Below are 19,810 nucleotides of genomic sequence, written 5' to 3'. Positions count from 1 at the left end.
ATTAATATTTAATGGCAATATGCCAGTGTGCCAGATTTCACCAGTGGGCTGTGTTTCCAGCTCTGCCAACTATAAAAACATGTTTGAATATACCCCGTGGGGGAATGGTAGGGCTTGTTTGAGAAGGAAGAACTTCTAGAGCATCTAGAAAATCATGGTAGTCTTCCCTGCCCTAAGGGTCTCTGAACCTTCAGCTGCTTTGAGACAGGTCCTTTGAAGTCCTGCCTGAGTCAAAGCCGAGATTTGCAGCTCTTAGAGCAACACACTGTTTATTTGCCTCCTCTTGACTCTTTCTTCTCCCTGTAATCACCATTGATTGCAACCTGAAAAAAAGCTTCACTTCTCATATTAGAGAAAAGTGAAAACAGCAGGCAGCTGAAAAATTACCTAGCCGTGAAAATTAGCAAGGTAGATGATGCCCACAAATCTGCATTGGAAGTTACCTAGGAAGGGGACTTTCAAAACTGCTGAGAACACAAAACTACAGTCATGGATTTGGGATCCCCACTCCAGTACAGCCAAGGATACAAAATCTGCCTCAACCATAGAAAAGCCCAGAGGCTTTTCTGTGAAAGAAACAGCTCACTCAGAGGGCCAGTGGCATGACAGCTCCAAAGAAATGTCCTAGAAAAACAGCAAAAAAGGATTCCTCAAGATGCACTGGGGTCAGAAAGGGTGATTTTCATTTGCAGCACTGTCTTTAGATTTCAAATATGAGGTAATCTGCATCTCAGCACAACCAAGGTAAAAATAAAGAAAAAAATTGCACCTTAATATGTTTCATACAATTAGTTTTAAAAAAATTGTACAATTGAAAATAAAAAAAACTACTTTTCCAAACAAAACCACCTCAGCTGTTCAGTTCATGAGAACAGGAAAACACAGCTGTGTAGCTTTTTCATTCCTTACTGCATTTCCCTCTCTTTTCTGCTTTTCCTTTTTTTGTGTCCTATTTAATAAGCACAGAAGCTTAGTTAGCTGAGACCATTCCTTTTCTGGCACCTGTGTGCAGTTCAAGTCCAGAAAGCAACCTCCGAAACAACCTGACAGCAGTACCTATTTTCAGCTCTCCAGGTGTCTGGACCATATTGTTTCTGTCCTTTTCCAGCCATGCAGTTATCAGCACTGGAGAGAGACTGCCTTTTTCCGGTTTTGCTGCTGAATTTTTTGTGGTTGTTGCTGTTCCTGTTCCTGCATGCCTCCATCTCATTTTTGGTGTCAGGGACATAGGAGGAGAAATTAGAGCAGTACCAGAGTTATTCCAATTCAGTGGTTGCAATGGACCTTCTCTCTTCCCATTTTCTCACACTAGAAAAGCCACTGTTGATATTTGCAATACTGTCCAAAAGATTGTCAAGCTGGGGGCTTTCCTTGTTAAAAAAGAAAAAACAACTCATGGCATTAAAGGAGAGAAACTTGTCATGCTGAAAAGAAAGCCACACATTTTAAATGCTTCGGGGTGGTGTGGGGTTTTTTTTTTTTTACTTTCTCTTGAATATTTAATGAAAGGTTAAAATATGTTAATGATGGTTGTTGCTATAGCAAACTCAGGCATCTGTAGTGAAGTCTCTTGCTTAATTGTTTGTTGTTCTGGAGTGATGAGGTCATGTTAACATCATTGACCCTCTGGGCACATTTATTCTATCAAAATTAACATAGCAATGACCTGAGGAAACTCTCTGTTCTTTCTCGCTCCTGCTTAGGATGAAGACTAACATTTTACTAGTATCACCCTGGCATGCTTCAGCCCTGATCATGGAAAGATTTCAAGAGGGACACTGGTGGAACATTGTAAATAATATATACTGATTTTTTTAATGTAGACTTAACTGTTGAGGCTTACTTCTGTATTTCATCAAAACTATTTTTCCTCCTAGAGATTGTATTTAAAAGTATTTTAGATCAATAGACTTAATTTTGATAAATCATATCTATAATTTTGATAAATCATATATACCAAATAATTAAAAGTAGATATTAAAAATGGCATAAATGTCCTGAGGAAAGGAGACATCATAGTTAGGAAATGGTTAGGTGATGAATTCTTCAACAACTATCATTATCAGATATTAAGCATTTGACACATTTTATGTGGCTACATATTTTTAAAACTTTTGCCTGTATTAAAGATTAATTGCAAATGCCCACATCAAATCCTTATTTCCCAAAATGCTCACAAGTGCAAGGATGGAATCTTGATAGAAACTGAATATTCTAGAAAATAGCACAGATTTCAGAAGGCTGGGGGAGACCAGCAGGCTGGAGGAGCCACGTGCTCCTCGGCTACCTAGTGGTTTCAGAGTGTGGGTATATCTGTCAGACATTAAGGACAAAAATTGTTGGGATTGCTTTATAAACCAAGAATTATCCAAAGAGGGTGATCTCCCTCAAGTCAGCAAAGGTCCTTTTCTTTCATGTTTTGCTGATAACCTCAAAGAGGACAACCAATAAAGTGAAACTTTGCTTCCATTAACAGGGAATTTAAAGGACAGGTGGATAAAGACTTCAAAGAGCTGATGCCACATAGTAAGTGGTATAAACAGATGCTGATCCCCTAGGCTGGCATTGCTTCTTGAAAGTATGCTTTCCCCTTAATGCCTATGGTCAGAAGGGGTATTTTAATCAGAAGAGAGCTTAATTCTTTCTCAACTTCTTTACCTGGTAGCACCTCAATAACACATGGACTGAGGAAGAAATGCGCTATGTGGAGCATCCTACTTAGTTCCATTTTTAGTCTTTTCTGTAATGTTGGAGTCTCTGTGTCTGTGAGCAGGGGGAGACATGGCCACACACCGCCCTGGATGTCATGCTTCTGAGGGTTTTGAGCATTGCAGAAAAAACCCACCTTACTTCATATTCACCATGTTGCTTAACTTAAACACAGTATGAATGTTGCACATAATTTAAAAATAAATGCAAAGTATATTTTGCAATTAAATACTTCATGTTAAATTTCTGAAACACAATATTTCAAATTTTTCATGAGTTTTCGTGGATTTCTCCTCACAAAAGAAGAAATTCAACCAAACCAAGTGAAATTCATAGAAGGTTCAGCTATGAGTGAAAAGAACTGTGACCACAGTTTCACTCATATCTAGAAAAATTCTCATCTGTGTTTAGCTGGAAATGACACCTAGAAATTTTTAGAAATAAAGGCCCTCTTCACTGGCACTTAAAGTCACTGCAGACTGCCAGAGCAGAACCTTGCAGATTTAATGAAAGCACAGATAATGCCTGAAAGCTATTAAAGTATAAAAATGCACAAGTCATCCACCTCCAGAAAGAGGAAAAGGGCTGCATTCAGAGCACTATAATCTCAGAGCAAATTGGCACAAACCAGGAAAAGGGTCTTCAATCCCCAGAACAATCATAGGTCCTCCTTTAACAAAGGTGACATGGCTAAGAGGTCACAGGTGGCAGCCCACAGGAGCCTTTTCTGCCTTACTCGCAGGACATTTGCACTAACAGTGCAAGTTCCCAGGGGAAAACCTCTCTTGTTTTGGGAAGTGCAGGTTACCAGCCAGTCTGAAAAATCACTCTGCCTGCACTTGTTTGCATCCACAAGTGATCCCAGCTTACACTCACCTTCTTCCTTTGGAGACTGTGTGCTCATTTCTAATGCTGGTGCCATGAAATGCTTTTCTTATGTTTTCAATTATGTTTTCATCAATATAGCTGTAGTCATGCTCTTCTTCCTCGTCCTCTTCTGCCTCATAGTTTCTTGCTGGGCCTGAAAAATCAGCAAAAAATAACTCTAAGTAAATGGAAGACTCTGCCCTTGGCCTGGAGAAGAAAAATGGTACAATTCAAAAATGCAACCATGAAAGCAAAGAAACCAATATTCTCTTCACTTTCATATTTTTCAGAGATCCTAAGTGACTTGCTCAATTTTCTGAACAGTATCTGTGACAGAACAAGAATGAAAATGAGCTGAGCACTTTACAAGAGTGTCTTCACTCAAGAATTCCTATTTCAGTTTTTGCATAGGCTTGTACCTCTAAGTTGACCACTTCCTGCTATCTATGTATGAATAACATTAAAGTTTATTGAGAAGTTTAGCTGGTGTAATCACTTACAGCATAAAGCAAGCAGATGAAATTATCTGACCATACCAAGAGAAGAGCAGTCCCCCTGCCATAAGTTGCATGTACCATCCTTACCACAGATGTGCTTCCATGCTTTTGTGTTTCATTGCCTGAGAAGAGAAGCCCTGCAGCTGGGGAACCACGGTGTTACCTTGGGATTTCCTGGAGCCAGAGCCCCCCAGTTGCTTCTTATTTCAAAGGTGATGTGGCAGAGACATGGAGTTGAGAATGGCATGAGGTTAAAATGAAAGGTTTTAAAGTGCATTTCTTTACGTCCAGCTAGACTGGCCTGAAGCATCACAGAGGACAAATCTTTCAGAAAGCAGCAATATTTTCCTGCAAGGGCAGATATCTCACTGGAGGCCTCTTAGCAGCTCCAGCGCATCTGGGAACTGTAACAACTCTGCATCTGGGAACTGTAACAACTTCACTTTGCAGGTCACAGCGGCTCTGGCTGCTGCCAGGAGATCCCAGGGTCTCATGCCCTGCTTGGGTGGTCCACCACTTCCGTGGGGCTAGAGGAAGCTCTGCAAGACATGTGGGACCACTGAACTCATGAAACTAAGCTCCATAAGGTGTTTAATGTCCATGAATGCCCCATTTCACCCTCAGAGCCACCCCATCCCTTAGCCCAGCCTGTGGTGGCAATAGAACCAACTAGAGCTGAGATGATGGTGGTGATACCATCACAGATCCACTGCCAAGGCAAATAATATTTAGAGTTTATCAGGAAGTCTCACAGGTCGTGGAGCTCAGAGGATACTGTGTTTTTAAAGCCAAACTTTTCACTTGAAATTGCAAACCAGTGTGCAACACTGTTGAGGGTATAACTGTTCTTGTGCTAGGGCGCTACCTGAAACAACCTATCAGAGCATACTATCTGACCTCCCAGCAAGCCATGTTTGTTAAATAGATTCTTCTTTATGAAACTTCTCAAATAAGAATTCTCCCAGTCTTATGTTTTCAACCACTGTGCGCCCCTTCAACAAGAGAATAACTTAATAGTTTTTCAGCAGTCTCCAAATCCCACTTGTGCTCCTCCTGAGACTCTCCATGGCTGAGAGAGTCAGTCAGTCTGACTGAGACTGAAAACTGGGTAATAGTAATTTCTTTCTGAAGGTGTGATCCTTTCCTTTATAGGTTATCTAAGGCTGGAAATAAATAAAAGGTTAATCAAGTATCTGTCTGGCTACACCAGTGCAGAGTGTGTCACAGACCTATATTGCCATGAGTCTCCCACTGCTGAATTAGCAAAGTATTTGCAGATCTAGGCATCAAAAGGAAAAAGAATCCCAAAGCAAAACCCCAAATATACGATTAGAAATGCATGTAATATCTCATATGTGGCCACTATCTTGTTAATAAACATTTCTGGGTTTGTAGTTCATTTGCAATTTCCCTGGGCTTGATATCAATAAAAGCAAACTAATGAATAAAACAGGCACTGAAAGAATCAGCTAATCCCTGTGATTCAGCGAGGGAAATATTGTTTGTGCACTTAGACTTGCTAATACGGATATAAGGTACAGATTGCTCATGGATGGCATAGCCAGCTTTCTTCTTTCCCAAACACATATAAACAAATTGATACACTTCTAAGCAAGACAGCTCAAGGAGAAAGAATGTTGATGTCATCAGGCCAGACTAAATCACAGCTGTCCCCAGTCCCAAACCTGTTCAGAGTTCCTTTTGAAATAAATATATTTACACTTCAATAAAGCATTAAACAATTAATGAGACAAGCTGAACTGTCCAAGGGGGATTCTGAACCCTGAAATCAATGCAATTTTCTTCTCTGTTTGAAAGAACAATCTATTAGCCTCAACGCTGAATTAGCGAATGAGATAGGCCATCTCAGTTTGGCAAGGAAACAAGGCTTATGTCATCGTGCTGTCCATCCATCCATCAATATCCTCAGTACTTTTACAAGTTTATTTCTGCCAATTTCAGTCAGATTTGAAAAGGGGACAGAAGTCTCACAGTGGTTACTAAAGCTAGAGCTGAATTAGTTCCTCTATTGAAAGAGAAGCATGCAGAACACAGCTGTTATCCACTCCATTTGGCAGCAGACAGCAGGATAAATCAGTGTGTGCATATTGGCTGGCCACTCAACACACACATAGCTCCAGACCTGCTCTTTTTCTTTTGATCAGAGCACTGCAAGGAGAGTTTTGGTTATTATCAGGAAGCACGGAGAGGAGTAGGGGGCAACAGTCCTGAATACTTATTAAATAAAATTTCATTAATTCTGCTCTTCCTGGAACAATTTGTGTAATTATATTTGCCTTTATAGTAGAAGGCTGGTGCTCTGCAGACTAAAAATTTCCATTAATTTCATTTGTATCTTTGAGCAAGCAGGATAAATTGGCTTCTTCTTGGAATATGTTTGCTGTTTTTCAGGAATTTCAAGATCAGAAATGGTTGCCATAAGTCTCCATTTTGCCCTTCTTCAAAAGGTAGGCAACACAAACGACCCAACTCATGAAGACTCTTGCTTGAAGGACACAAGAGTTAGAGGCCCCAACTCATGTACATGTACAATTCTGCACACCTGAATGCCTCTAGCCATGTCACCATAACATAGTTTTATAGCTGTGGTAAATATTTCACATCAGTTTTAACTCTGCATAAATTAACATTCAATTACACAGCATTTGTTGTTTATTTATGCCTAACTTGACAAAAAGTTGTGAAATATTTAGCATAATAATGTTATGAACTCACCATAGTAGAACCACATCCTTATTTCTGCAGATCACTTAATTGAAGATGTGCAGAACCAAAGGTATATGCATAAACCAAGCATTTTTATGAGCAGCAGCATTTTGTTTGCTGTGAGTCTGGTTCTGATGTTCCTCAGTGTTAATGAGAACTAATTCCTTAGGGAGTGCTGCTGAAAGCAGATCAGTGTTAGAAGAATCAGAGCCCATAAAACTAATGGACTGTTCCTTGAGCTGATATCCATCAACCATTACTTCATGGGATGATGTAGCATATCTTTAAAAACTGTTATGTGCCACAATCAAAATATTTCACATAAACTGTAGGGTTGTATTTAATGTATGGGTATGGGTAATATTTATCTTCCTCTGGAATCTCCTAAACTAATATTTGGAAAAGATTAGTCTGAATTCCTTTAAAAGAATCTTAAATTTCCTGAAATAGACAACTGTTGACATTTTTCACTGTCCTTTAACTTTAAAATGTTTTTCTTTGTCAGTTTTTTTTTTTCTGGTCTGTTTTGCTGGTTTTATGAGACCTAGTTTCCACTGTTTCACTACTGCCTCGTATAAAATAAATCCCCAGTGTAACAACAGCTCTTGCAGATGAGAAATGGTTGCCACAAGTTTTAAACAGTCTCATGTTTCTTGCCTTAAAATAAGTTCCTGCGAGAGGACACAGAGTGGGGCTCAGGGCACCATCAGGGACGTTCAAGTGCTGCTCTGCACAGGACTGGGGGAGCAGAGCCTGCAGCATCACCAGAGAGTGGGAAAGGGCACTCACATGAGTTAAACCTTTGGTTTAAATATGTATTATGCTCTCATACCCCCTCCTTGCAACCGCCTAAGCTCCTGTCTGAAATCTCTGCATATTACTGCAATTAAAATAAGTCATATCTAACAAACCAGTGAAATTAGAGGGATTCAGAGCCTGTGCTTTCTTCTCCCTGCCGTAAAACAAGTTAGAGTTTGGTTGAGAGTAAAGCTGATTGAAAACATTTCAATATCATTTACTAAAGTGTACTCACATCCTATAAAATGGTAAATGGTATGATCTCCATATTTTAAGTAATTTTCTTGCCTTTTTTTAAACTTACCTCAGAAGATGTGTCAGCCAAGGATAAATTCTGTAAATTCTGTGTTTACAGAAGAAAGCACAGAAAGTTTTTTGGTTTTTTTTTTTTTTTTTTTTTTTTTTGTTTTTAAAAAATTACAAGACCATGGGAGCCAAAGAATCTAATATCATTATTTGCCTAATCAAAGACTGAGCTGAGTGAGAAGCTGGAGGGAGTTTTCACACACACATACAGGAAAGGATTCCTAATTCACATTGTTTATTCCCATGCACCTAGTTCAGAACACTAGTACAAAATCCCTGTGATGTCATAAAAGAAAAGCAGCTTTTTTTTAATAATTCATAATTCTAGATTTTTATTTAAGTTTTTGGGGTTATTATGTTTAATTCATTTTAATATTTGTTTTAGAGCACAGTACCATAGTCAAAGTATTGTCTTCACTAACAGGATAGCAAGCTACAGGGGCAGAAGTTTCTTGAACCATCTTTAAAATTTAGTAGATATATGAAAATTTAGTAGATATATGTGCATCCAAAAGCACGAATGAAAGGCCCAATCCTCTTTTTTTTTCTCCAGCCCACCAGCGTCCTAAAGCAAGTGCCTAAATACAGAATATATAAATATTCTCTCTAAAATATCCTGACATGAATGAACAAAATCAGCATAAACACTGTTTTGTTGCAGACTGTAACTATTCCAGAAACCTATGCCATGAATAAGTAGATTATGTAATGTTCTAGAAACTCCACTTAGAATAAATTTCAAGGATAAAGAAAAACTGATACAGCAGATTTCTGATGAAAGTTATAATCCTGCAGATATTGCTATCATTTTTAATTAATTCAACCTTAGTCAAATATAAGAAAATAAGATAACATCTTCAGTGGCCTATTCAGGTTTAATTGCAACAGAAGAAGAAGGTTCCATTTCTTAGAAGCAAAGATAATAAATCCTATCTTTATTAACATGAGCTCTGTAAAGAAAGGCAACAGAGGCTTTAAAATGTAGGAAAACCCGTTGTTTTTCTTTTTGGAGCTATCTGGCCTTTGGTAAGAAATAGAAATTGTTTCTGTAACTAGAGGGGTTTTTGAGAGTACAGATTCAACATCCTTATTAGGAATTTGAAACAGGTTGGTGCTTTGGAGGGTGGCTTAACATTCATCAGTAGAAGTTTAAAGATTAGTCAGTGAATGGTGCATTTCCTCCCACTCAAAACCCACAGGAGTGTGTCTGTGTTATTAGTCTTGACATATTTTCTAATCCATTATCTTTTGAATTAGCAGAGCAGAGTACACCCTCTGGAACAGGCAAGCTTGCTGCACGCAGCAGTGGACTCATGGGGATTCCTTGGCTGGCCAGGAAGAACTGTTCCATAATCTAATCTGCTCTCCTGTATAATTCTGCAATTATCTTATAATCAAGCCAAATAATTTTGGAATACACTAACATACAACTTTCAGGAAAAATTTTAGCTTTGATATGTCACAATCCATCACTGTTCTTTGGACTGGGTTATATCTGCCTAGCTCAAACTCACACTATACTCCAATTTGGACAGAATTTGTAAAGGGACATACTCCAAGGCAATTAAATAAGAAGCAATTTCCTAGTCTTGCAAAAGAAGTATCATTATGATACTACTTCATGATTTTCAGTGTGCATACTAAGAGAGGTACTAGGAGTTTGTTTGGAATCCTCAGCAACAAAAGCTATCCTCTGTCTGGTGTTCCATGAATAGCCTAAGCCAAAAGAGTGAATAGGATGAACTTCAAATTAACTAATTGAAATTTTAATGAGAAATGAGCCAGGAGACCTGTGACTGATGGGCTTTTGAATCAGATACATGGCTAAGAACTCAGATGCATGGGAAGAGTTAGTGCTGTAAATGTTTGCAGTACCATTCATGCAAGCCTTCAGCAGTCTTAACACCATTTTCTTTCTCTAACACTCTTGGTCATACACCCAAAGCTACCTGGAAGCTGCCTGCAAAGCATGGGTCTCCAGCCATAAATTCATGGAAAAACACAGGAAAAGATAAGCCTGAGTGATAGCTAAAGTTTAAAAAAAATATGTCTACTAGAAGCAAGAGGAGTTAAGTCATCAGTCTACCATGACTAATGATGGTCTCAGCCGGAAGAAAAGTAAACCCCGCTTTCTCTGAAGGGATGTCACAGCAAATATTAGGATCTTGATGCAATGACTGCCAAAGGAAACAGAACAAGAACAATAGAGAAAAGATATTTTCAAACCTGAAAAAGTATTCTTCTCAATTAGATTGTCTCAGAATTAAGAGCAAGTGAAGAATTGGCTAAGAAAAACAGAATTGTGCTAGAAGCTGAAAAATCACAATAAAAGTCAAGTGCTTTTGGAGATTACAAAAAAGGGTTATCAATGACATATAAATAAGGCTTAATGGGGTGGACAAAAGACTAATGCTGTTATCTCTGGATGAACAAAGAGAGAGAAGGTGGACAGACTTCAAGCAGGGCAGATGGGACAGTCAGTGATATTGCAGCATTTCACCATGGTGCTGAAACATGTTCAGCAGAAGGTCCAAACCTGGAACTGTTGCAAAAAGTCCAGGTCCAGAACCACAAACTGCATGAGCTAACACACAGCATGAAGGAGAAGGAAGAAATCTTGCCGGCATCATGGGTAACAGAAGCAGGGACATGTGAAGAACCCCCTGAGAGTTTCTGGGCCAGGATTTAACAGGGAGACCAATATGAGTGATGCTGTGGGTGCCTGCTACAGACACAGTGATTCATTAATGGAGCAGTAGATGGGAACGAGCTTCCTTTAGTAAGTTTTCAATGGGAGGAGCAGCTGAGATGGTTGTGCTGCCATCCAAAAGGACCTGAACAGGTGGGAGAACTGGGCAGAGAGGACTTTCATGAAGTTCAGTGGAAAAAAATGCAAGGCCTGGGAAGGAATGACTGGAAAACAGCTTTGCCCAGGAAAACACTGGAGTCCTGGAAGACAAGCTGACCATGCTCCAGCAATGCGTCTTTGTGGCAAAGTGGTCCAACACCTCCTGGGCTGCATTAGGCAAAGTGGTTCCAGCAGAGATCTTTGTCCCCCTGATCAACACTGGTGAGAGCACACCTAGAGTGCTGGGTCCAGATCTGGGCTCCCAGTACAAGAGGGACATGGATGTTCTGGAGCAAGTCCAGCAGAGGGTCATGAAGGGGGGCTGAGAGGGCTGAGGCTGTTCAGTCTGGTAGAGAAGGCTCAAGGAAGATGTTACCACTGGGCATCAGTACCTGATGGGAAGATAGGAAGAAGATGGAGACAGACACTTCCCAGACCCTTCCAGCTACAAAAGAAACACAAGAAGTTACAAATACCTTTGCAGTAGAAAAATGGAAAGACCAAGTGACCTCCCAGTCCTGTTAGTGAGCTGAAGCTTTAGTAACAGTGGCTCCATACTGCTTTTCTCAGCCAATGGAGATCAGCTTAGAAACTGCTGTACAATTCCTGTAACAGGCACAGGAAGTGACTCTATGACTTCACTTTTTGCACAAACTGAGAAACTGCGTTCAGAAAAATATTTGAAGAGTCTTCACCATAAAGGCACTTTGAGACTTTAGCCTGTGTCACATTTCTTGTCTGTGAGGAGTCTAGGCCAATAGAGTTAAGCACCTACTCAAGCACTGACTTTTGTGCTTGTCAATAAGCCAAGCCTCAGCATCAATTTTATGTCTGCCTTCTTTCTCAAAGAGACTCTGGTCACATTTTCTTCAGGTGTGTTCCCTCTGAGTCCCATGTCTGCCTTACACCACAGAGACTAACCCAGGCAAGTGACCCGAATAATCCCTGTAGCATGGACAATGGCTTTCAAAGCCAAGCCTCAGTGATTTACAGGAAGTACCCTTAACAAGAAAAGAGTACCACGTTAACCCATGTTGGTATTCTTTTTATTTTGTGGGATTTAAACTGTCCTTTGTACATGCTGACATGTAAGCTTCACCATTTACCCCTATAAAATATAATCAAATTATTAAACAGTGACAAAACAAAGCCTGAAAAGAGATTTTTCAAAGCCACAAAATAAGAAATCTGGAATTTTATTTAGATGCTGCCAGATACCAAAATATTTTGCTGGTTTTGGCTGGGGCAGAATTATTGTATTCACAGGGACAAGTACAGGGTGGGTTTGGATTTGTGCTGAACACAGGGTTGATAATATGGAGATTTTTTTTTTTATATGCAAGGGCTTTTTTTATGAGCAGGGCTTGCACAGAGCCAAGGGCTTTTCTGCTTCTCATACTGCCATAGCTGGCAAGGGAAGTTGGAGCTTGGGACAGGTGACCCAAACTGACCAAAGGGAAAGGAAGAGGAAGGGGGGGCGTTTGGAGTGATGGAGTTTGTCTTCCCAAATCACTGTTACATGAGATGAAGCCCTGCTGTCCTGGAGATGGCTGAACAACTGCCTGCCCGTGGGAAGCCTTGAATTAATTCCTTGTTTTTCTTTGCTTGTGTGAGTGGTTTTTGCTTTCCCTGTCTTTCTCTCAATCCACAAGCTTTCTGGCTTCTTCCCTTCCAATTCTGCCTCCTATCCTGCTGGGGGGGGAGCGAGCAAGCAGCTGTGTGAGGCTTGGTCACTGACAGGGGTTAAACCACATCACTTTCAATAATCAGTCCCCAAATAATCAATTTCCACAGCAATAAGGATTAGTGAATATTTAGCATGGCACTGTAATGCTTCTCCAGAAAATTGGTTAATGTAGCTTTTAGAAGTTTCAATACACATAGTTTCAAATAGACAATTCTTTTTAAGAGTCCTGCACACTGAATGACAAGAAAAAAAAGAGGAACTTTATAAGAAGTTCTTCTATTGATATCAATTATCAGTTAACAAATGCTGTGAGGATGAATACTCATGCTTTAGTCTTCAAAATGTTCCAGTGTTGCAATTAATGTGATTTTTTTCATATCTCAAATATAACCTGTGACCGAGAGATTAATGAAATATTTTTTTTAATATTAACTGCCAAGCTGAAATACATAAAATGAATTTGGATTTGTCCTCTCATGATTTAGCCTTTCAACTTCAGTATCGTTTATTTCTGAAAAAGGAAAAACTTGGAAGATAAGTAGAAGAGCTAGCCATCTATCAAAATTATGGGAAATACAAATAAGTATAAAAAAATTTAAAAACAATTATTGGTCAAGGATTTTGCTCAGTATTATTATGTTCTTCAAAATACAAAAATATGAGTTGAAGGCATCTCTATATCTTTAATGTAAATGGCTTTCTCATCTCAATACACTTTGGGATAGGTTTTTTTCTTAATAACAGATTACGTGTATGCATCACTGTAAAGCAAAAGATCAGCACGTTTTCCAGTCATCTGTTCCTAAAAACCCACTGAACATTCAAGCTGCAGTGTCAGACAGAGTTTAATACCACGCTGCTGCTGAGAGCCTGGATGAATTTGCCTTATGGCATTTATGGAGGAAGAACAGAAAGGTTCCCTTTTCATCCCACTTTGACTAAGCCACAGATTCCATGTGAAGTCACACAAGATACTCCTGTATGACAAATTTTCATTAGGGCTGAGGTTAAGCTTTGTTGTATTAAAAGCTCAAACCATAAAGCTTTACTGACCTTTAGTCACAGTGGTTTCCACTAGTGCAGCTTTCCCAGTCGCGTCTTTATTCTCACAATGCACCAAATCATTTTGACAACTAACTTGCAATTCCAAAACAGCAGCATCTTGATCTGAACACAATTTCCTGGTGTTGTCTATGTAGAAATTCTGAAATTAGATAGAATAGTACATTAACTTTCCACGTAAATTGGTATTCCAAACTGATGTGACATGCAAGAGCAATATTCTTTGGGTTATTTCTGAGAGTGTTAACTGCAGATTTTTCTGTTTGTCAAAGTCATCGATGACATTTACCACAGAGCTTTTCTTTCAGGCATGTATATCATAACATAACATGACCAGGAGGCACTCTGAGTGAAGAGTTTACCTCTAAAACACATCTCCAGTCTTTCTTTTCCTTTTTATATTTTGGCTATATGGTGTCACACAAGCAAAAGGAGATTTATGTATCCCTTTTGGTTGATTCAGATTACTTTCTGATTAACTATTTTTATTGTATCGATTGTTCATTTAATGTGTTCTGTTACATATTATATCACAAACTCATATAAACTCTGACATTTCAATTACATTTACCCAGTAGCATTCACAGCATAGTACAGTTAGATGATGGGAACATACAATTATGACATTATTAATTATAGTTTTATTACACTGGAAAAAGTAAGTTAGATGGCTTCAAGATTTGCATCCCTTGAAATTCAAGCTTCCTATACACCTTTCCATAATTATGTTGGGTTTTTTTTAATTTTGAGGTATTTATATCATAAATACTTTCAGTCAAATACATATTTTTAGCTGTGTAAGTAACAGTCAATTAAAAGTGTCAAAAATATATCTTTGGTGAAGCTCTACAGTAGCTGCAATGTAGGTACAGAGCAATTGCAATCATTATACCAGAGTATATATTTTAGGAAATAATCAGTATGGATTTTCCATTCAAAATCAAATACAGAATTTTTTCCTTAGCAATGACAAAGCCCATCCTATTCAGAGAGATAAGGTCAAGTTGGTAAATCTGACAGTAGCTACACAGTAATAGGATCTGATCTTTTCAGAATCAACCCACAATTTGCGAAGGCGTGACACAAGCCCACATTTTACAACAACTTGCCCTTTTTGAAAAAAGAGATCAGCTAGCAACAAAAGAAGTCACTGGGAATCAAAATAGAAAATTTGGAAGAGTATATTAAGAAAAACAGATAAGGATGAAATCCATAAAACCTAGAGATGTCTTTGCCCAGTGGGTGGGTCACAACACTGCACAAGTGTAATACCCTTATTTTTCAATTAGAGGAATCTCTGGTACTTTTTTCCTTTTTCTTAAAAAAAACCCCCGCAGGATCAATCTACAGGAGTCAGTTGAGTTGCAGTTTTCAATGCATGTTTGTGCTCCACAGGCTGTACAAGGCTGTGGAGTGCTTGCCTTGGTCCCAAAAGAACCTCTGAGGCCCTGCCAAGCTGTAAGCAGTGCTGTAATTCACAAAAAAATTCAGGGCATGTAAAATAGAAATTCAGCTAAGAAATACTTTGCCAAGACGACAGAAATGTCAGAAGAAATTCTTCACAGCAGAGGGTTTAACTTTCTTTCACCAGGAGGGCATGGCCTTTGTTTCATCTCCTTTTCTTGATCTTCAGCACCTAAACATGCCTGTATGCCCCACCTGCTTGTTGCCAGACTGTCCCAATTATATGAACACTCATTTTATAAGCAGCAGTCTTGAGAAATGCGCACCTTCTTCTTGGGGAAAATAAATGCATAAATAACCATGTTTCAACGCTGCCACTAAACTAGTCCCATCCTTGGTATCAGTCATACCTCTTTATCACAAATTAAAGGTCTTGGGAAGGGTAGGGTAACTATTATTCATAGGCAAATTATTCCTGTGTTCCACTTGTTTGGCATACTTAGCACACAGAAAGCTTTCACTTAATGCTCAGCTTTCAGGGAAGGATGGAACCTTAATTTAAACTGTAGACATAAAAAAAGAAGGCTTTTTTTAAAAAAAAAAAAAACACATGAATTCTCTTATTTTCTACTCAGCTCCTTACTTACGCTATTAATACTAGCAATCAATGTGATGTATGAGTATGTTGAGTTTATTCATTTTGCATTGCCTTAACTAATTAAAAACAGGCCTTGATATCAAAATAGGAAGATACCCTCATTAAGAAAAATGTATCTGGAATTTCTGCTAATCTTATAATTCATCAGCAAAATCACATGCTGTGAAAAAATAGTTACCTGGGGCACCTTGTAAACAAATTAAAATATGCAAAACTCAAACATTTAAAAACTAATAGGATTACAGAAAATGAACTGTCACATCACTTTATGCTGAAATCTGATAGCATTTTAACATCCTTAATAGCACTATAGATAGTAATTATACTACAGACCAACAAAGATGAGTTGCTTTTTAAAAGCTTTGTAACAGAAAAGTCTTACAGATGTCTTTCAAACACCTGGCAAACTTAACAGCCCAGAATTTCTATCTAGGCAGAGTCATTGTTCCACTAATTTAAAAAAGTCAGGATATCAGCCATGATTTTCAATAGTTACTGCCAGAAAAAAAACATTAATTCAATTAAAAACTCATAATCTGAGCTGCAGTCATTTGTTATAAAAGACAATTCATGAGGAAACCCCAAATCTCAGCATTTGGAAAATAAAACCAACATCTAGAGGTGCATGAACTAAAAATTTTACAGCAATGACTAAGAATTTCCCATGACATCTTCAAGTTTGCTTGTGGTCCAAGAACAAGTCAGGAGTCAAAGCATAAATCTGTAAAGGTAAATGAGTCCAAATACACACAGTCCTTCTCAGGAAAAAGAAGGTGTTATATCAAACAGGATAAACATAAAAAAGTGTGAGAGCTAAGGTGAGAACTAAAGGGCTGGAGATGCATCACTTTAATAAGAACAAAGTGTCAGAATTCAGCAGAAGCTGTAAATGAGTGCAGTGTTTGTCACAGGTGCACAAACTGAAAACACTGCCGAGGCAAACTGAGTTTCAGGGCAAGGGGTTCGAATTAGTTTCCCTTTTCCCCTTGATCACCTGAAGAGTTTAATGCACTGCATCTGTGTGCATGTGTGTGTACATGAGCTCTCTTCTGCAAGCAAGGCTTCCCTCTGCTTGTCTGCTCCAAAAGCTGTGAATCTGACAATAGTTCTTATCAGTGGCAATGGCCAAATAGTAATGTTTTCCCTATCTTCAGCCTATCAGTTGCACAAAACCTGTCCTCAAAATGCTGATATCTCCTGCAACATAAGTGTTTGCTCTCATCTTTCTCTCACAGATCCAAGCTGTGTTCTCCTCCAACTTAAAAAATTTGGGCTATCAACAATTGCATCCATGTAAATACTTTTTTCATTACAGTGTCGAATTGTTTTTAAAATTCATTTACATTTCTGTATCAGTATCATGTGGCAATGAGTTCCAGAGTTTATTTCTGCTCTGAAATTTACCTTGGGTAGCGAGGTTTCTTTTTACTGCCCTAATTCTTAATTTTATTAATTTTCTCCCCTCCTTCAGATTTTTGCTCTTTTTCTTGAGTCACCTTTCTTTAGGTAGAAGAGTGTTTGGAAGGTCTTTAATCTTTCCCCTTCCTGGAGTTAAATTGTAACTCATAATGCAGTGACTCTGGAAATTCCTACTCCTTTGCAAGATGCAACCCAAAAATACTGAAGGCAATCCCTGTCCCACACAGGCTTCAGACAGCAGTATTTGGTCACAAATTTTCAATCAGCCCATAAAATAGCACAGAAGTTCTTACAAAAAACACTCCCAAACCCCAACCAACCAACCAAAAGAACCCACCAAAAAAACCACAAAACCCAACAATAACAAAACCATAAATCAAACAAAAAATAACCCCCCCCCTCTTCTAACTCTGGAGGAGTCCAGCAAAACTATTGTAACCACTGAGATAAAACAGAAGAAGGAGAAGCTCTTAGAGTGAGTAAGAAAAAGGTCTTTTAAATCTAGTTCCAAAAAAAGAAAATAATTCATGTTCATTATACACATTATTGTTTGATTGCCTTATTTTTTTTAAGGAAAGAACACCTCAACAGCATCTAGAACATTCACTGTAAAGAAGGAAACATTTGTTTAAGGTACATAAAAATATTTGGAAGCAAATATGAAACCAGTAGCTGTCACAATCTCTGAAAATGTGGTGAGATATATAGTGCCATAAACCAATCTGACAAAATTACGCTTTCCAGACTGAAAGTCAAGCTGTTAGGTGATTACAAATGACTCAAGTGAAGAGGAGTACTCATTTGCTGGAGCAATCAGTGCTGGACATGGCACTACACCTTTGGAATACATTATTAGAAGTCACCCATGCTGGTAGATACAGGACATAAACCTTTTACTGCAATCTTTAAAAACAACTTGGAGTGGCAGTATTTACAGCCATCAGAAACCCAAGCCAAAGCTCCAGATACACATTTATTGCTTTGGAATTAACTGCATGGGTATGTTTATCTCTAAAATTCTTAATTGCTGCATGCACCTTTCCACCAGAAGGAAAAGATATATACATAGAATGAAAGTGTGATGAATGATTTCACTGTCCAAACACAGACAAAAAAGACAATTTATCCCCACAAGCTGCATATGACAGTTCTGTAAGAGACTGACACAGCACACTATTCACCAGGAAGCCCAACCCAGGCTGGATGAAGTTTTAGTTTTAAATAGTTGGCAGAGTATTTCAAGGAAATTGTGAGAGAGGGTGGTAGAGAGAGGCGCATCAGTATTCGTAGTGTTTGATTTATAAAGAAGACTTCATGAGCTTCAGAACCTACAGAATTACAACCTACCAATATGATATTGCTCCCACAGTCATTATATCTGCATGCAGGGAGAGTTTGGAACTACAGTGGGTCAGAAAATAGTCACAGATGTTGTTTCCCATGTAGTATCAGCCAGAGTAAATGCTATCACATTCAGAGCCCAAGACTATCTTTAGTCACAGATCCGAATTACTTTTGGGTTGGAAGAGCACACATTGGATACATTCTGGAGTAACTGCACTGGTCAGATTTACACCAATGCTCATCATCAGGTGACCCCCCCTCTATTCCACTCTGGTGGAACCCCTCCCAGAGTACTGCATCTAACTCTGGGGTGCACAACATCAGAACATTGATTTGCTGGAGTGGGTCCAGAGGAGGGCCACAAACACAATCTGGAGCTCATTTCCTATGAAAATAGGCTGTGAGAACTGGGGTTGTTCAGCCTGAAGAAGAGAAGGCTCTGGGGACACTTTCTGGCAGCTTTACAGTACCTAAAGGGAGCTTACAGAAAAGAAGACGAGGGGCTGTTTATCAGGTAGCAGAGTGATAGGACAAGGGGAGCAGTTTTAATCTGAAAGTCAGTAAGTTTAGACTAGATTTTAGGAAGAAATTATTTTCTGTGAGGGTGTGAGGCACTGGCACAGGTTGCCCAGGGAAATTGTGGGCGCCCCATCCCTGGGAGTGTTTGAGGCCGGGTTGGAATGGGGCTTTGAGCAACCTGGTCCAAGGGAAGGTATCCCAGCCCATGGCAGAGGGTTGGAACCAGGTGGTCTTCAAGGGCCCCTTCCAACCCAAACCATTCTATGATTCTATGAAAATATATTTCACCTACTGTCTGACTAAAAATCTGAATGGGTGCTCTTGCCTAACAGATGGGGAACACAAATTTGAATAATGGGTGCACACACATGGGAACTGCTGACCTGTCTCAAAATCTGTATTATTATGAGAGACAATTAAGATTGATTTATTCCACTTGAAAAGAAACAATTACCTTTGGATTATTATTCACTTGTATCCCAAGGTAGCCTTCCTGTATGATCTATTGACAAGCCAACTTACCTTACACATCAGGATAATTTTTGCAAGGGCACAGTGTACCCATAGCAAAGGGTACTGACAAGGGCCTATGATTTTGCAGCAAAGAATTTTAACAGTCTTTCCCATTGCACTGGGATACCAGTGCATGGTATCAAGTCTTCATTTTCCACAGTCCACTGGAGTGTGGAAAAGGAGAAGAGCTAGTTAGAAGATACTTCAGAAACGCCATGGGCAATAAAGAGGGTCCTCATTTAGTCTCATTAATATACAGGATGAGAGCACTTTGGAGAATTATTATTTGCCTGCAGGACTCATAAGGTACTATAAACTGCAGATTAACATTTTGAGAAAGAAGGGGTCAAGGTTAAATAGTTTCAAAGACAGAAGCAAAATTGTATTAATCTGTGAATTACTGTCTGCCTAAAAGAGGCAAAAACCACATGATAAAATTAAGTTTTGTGATC

General features: G+C 38.9%; 1 protein-coding gene across 2 annotated transcripts in view; it reads right to left on the bottom strand.

Moving 5' to 3' along the window:
• Positions 1-19,810, bottom strand: part of THEMIS (thymocyte selection associated) — a 76,451-nt gene that overhangs the window by 1,995 nt on the left and 54,646 nt on the right. The window contains exons 5-6 of one of the 2 annotated variants that reach the window (XM_074537842.1): positions 13,493-13,643; positions 3,586-3,730 (exon numbers count right to left, since the gene is read on the bottom strand). In XM_074537842.1, coding sequence (XP_074393943.1) covers positions 3,586-3,730; positions 13,493-13,643 — 296 coding nt within the window. Of the gene's footprint in view, positions 1-3,581; positions 3,731-13,492; positions 13,644-19,810 lie in introns of those variants that run through there. The other variant, XM_005487772.2, reaches the window with a different exon arrangement.

This window comes from Zonotrichia albicollis, chromosome 3 (genome assembly GCF_047830755.1).
Source record: "Zonotrichia albicollis isolate bZonAlb1 chromosome 3, bZonAlb1.hap1, whole genome shotgun sequence".
Taxonomy (NCBI): Eukaryota; Metazoa; Chordata; class Aves; order Passeriformes; family Passerellidae; genus Zonotrichia; species Zonotrichia albicollis.
The sequence above is the reverse complement of the archived record's forward strand: the minus strand, read 5'-3'. Positions and strand labels throughout refer to the sequence as shown.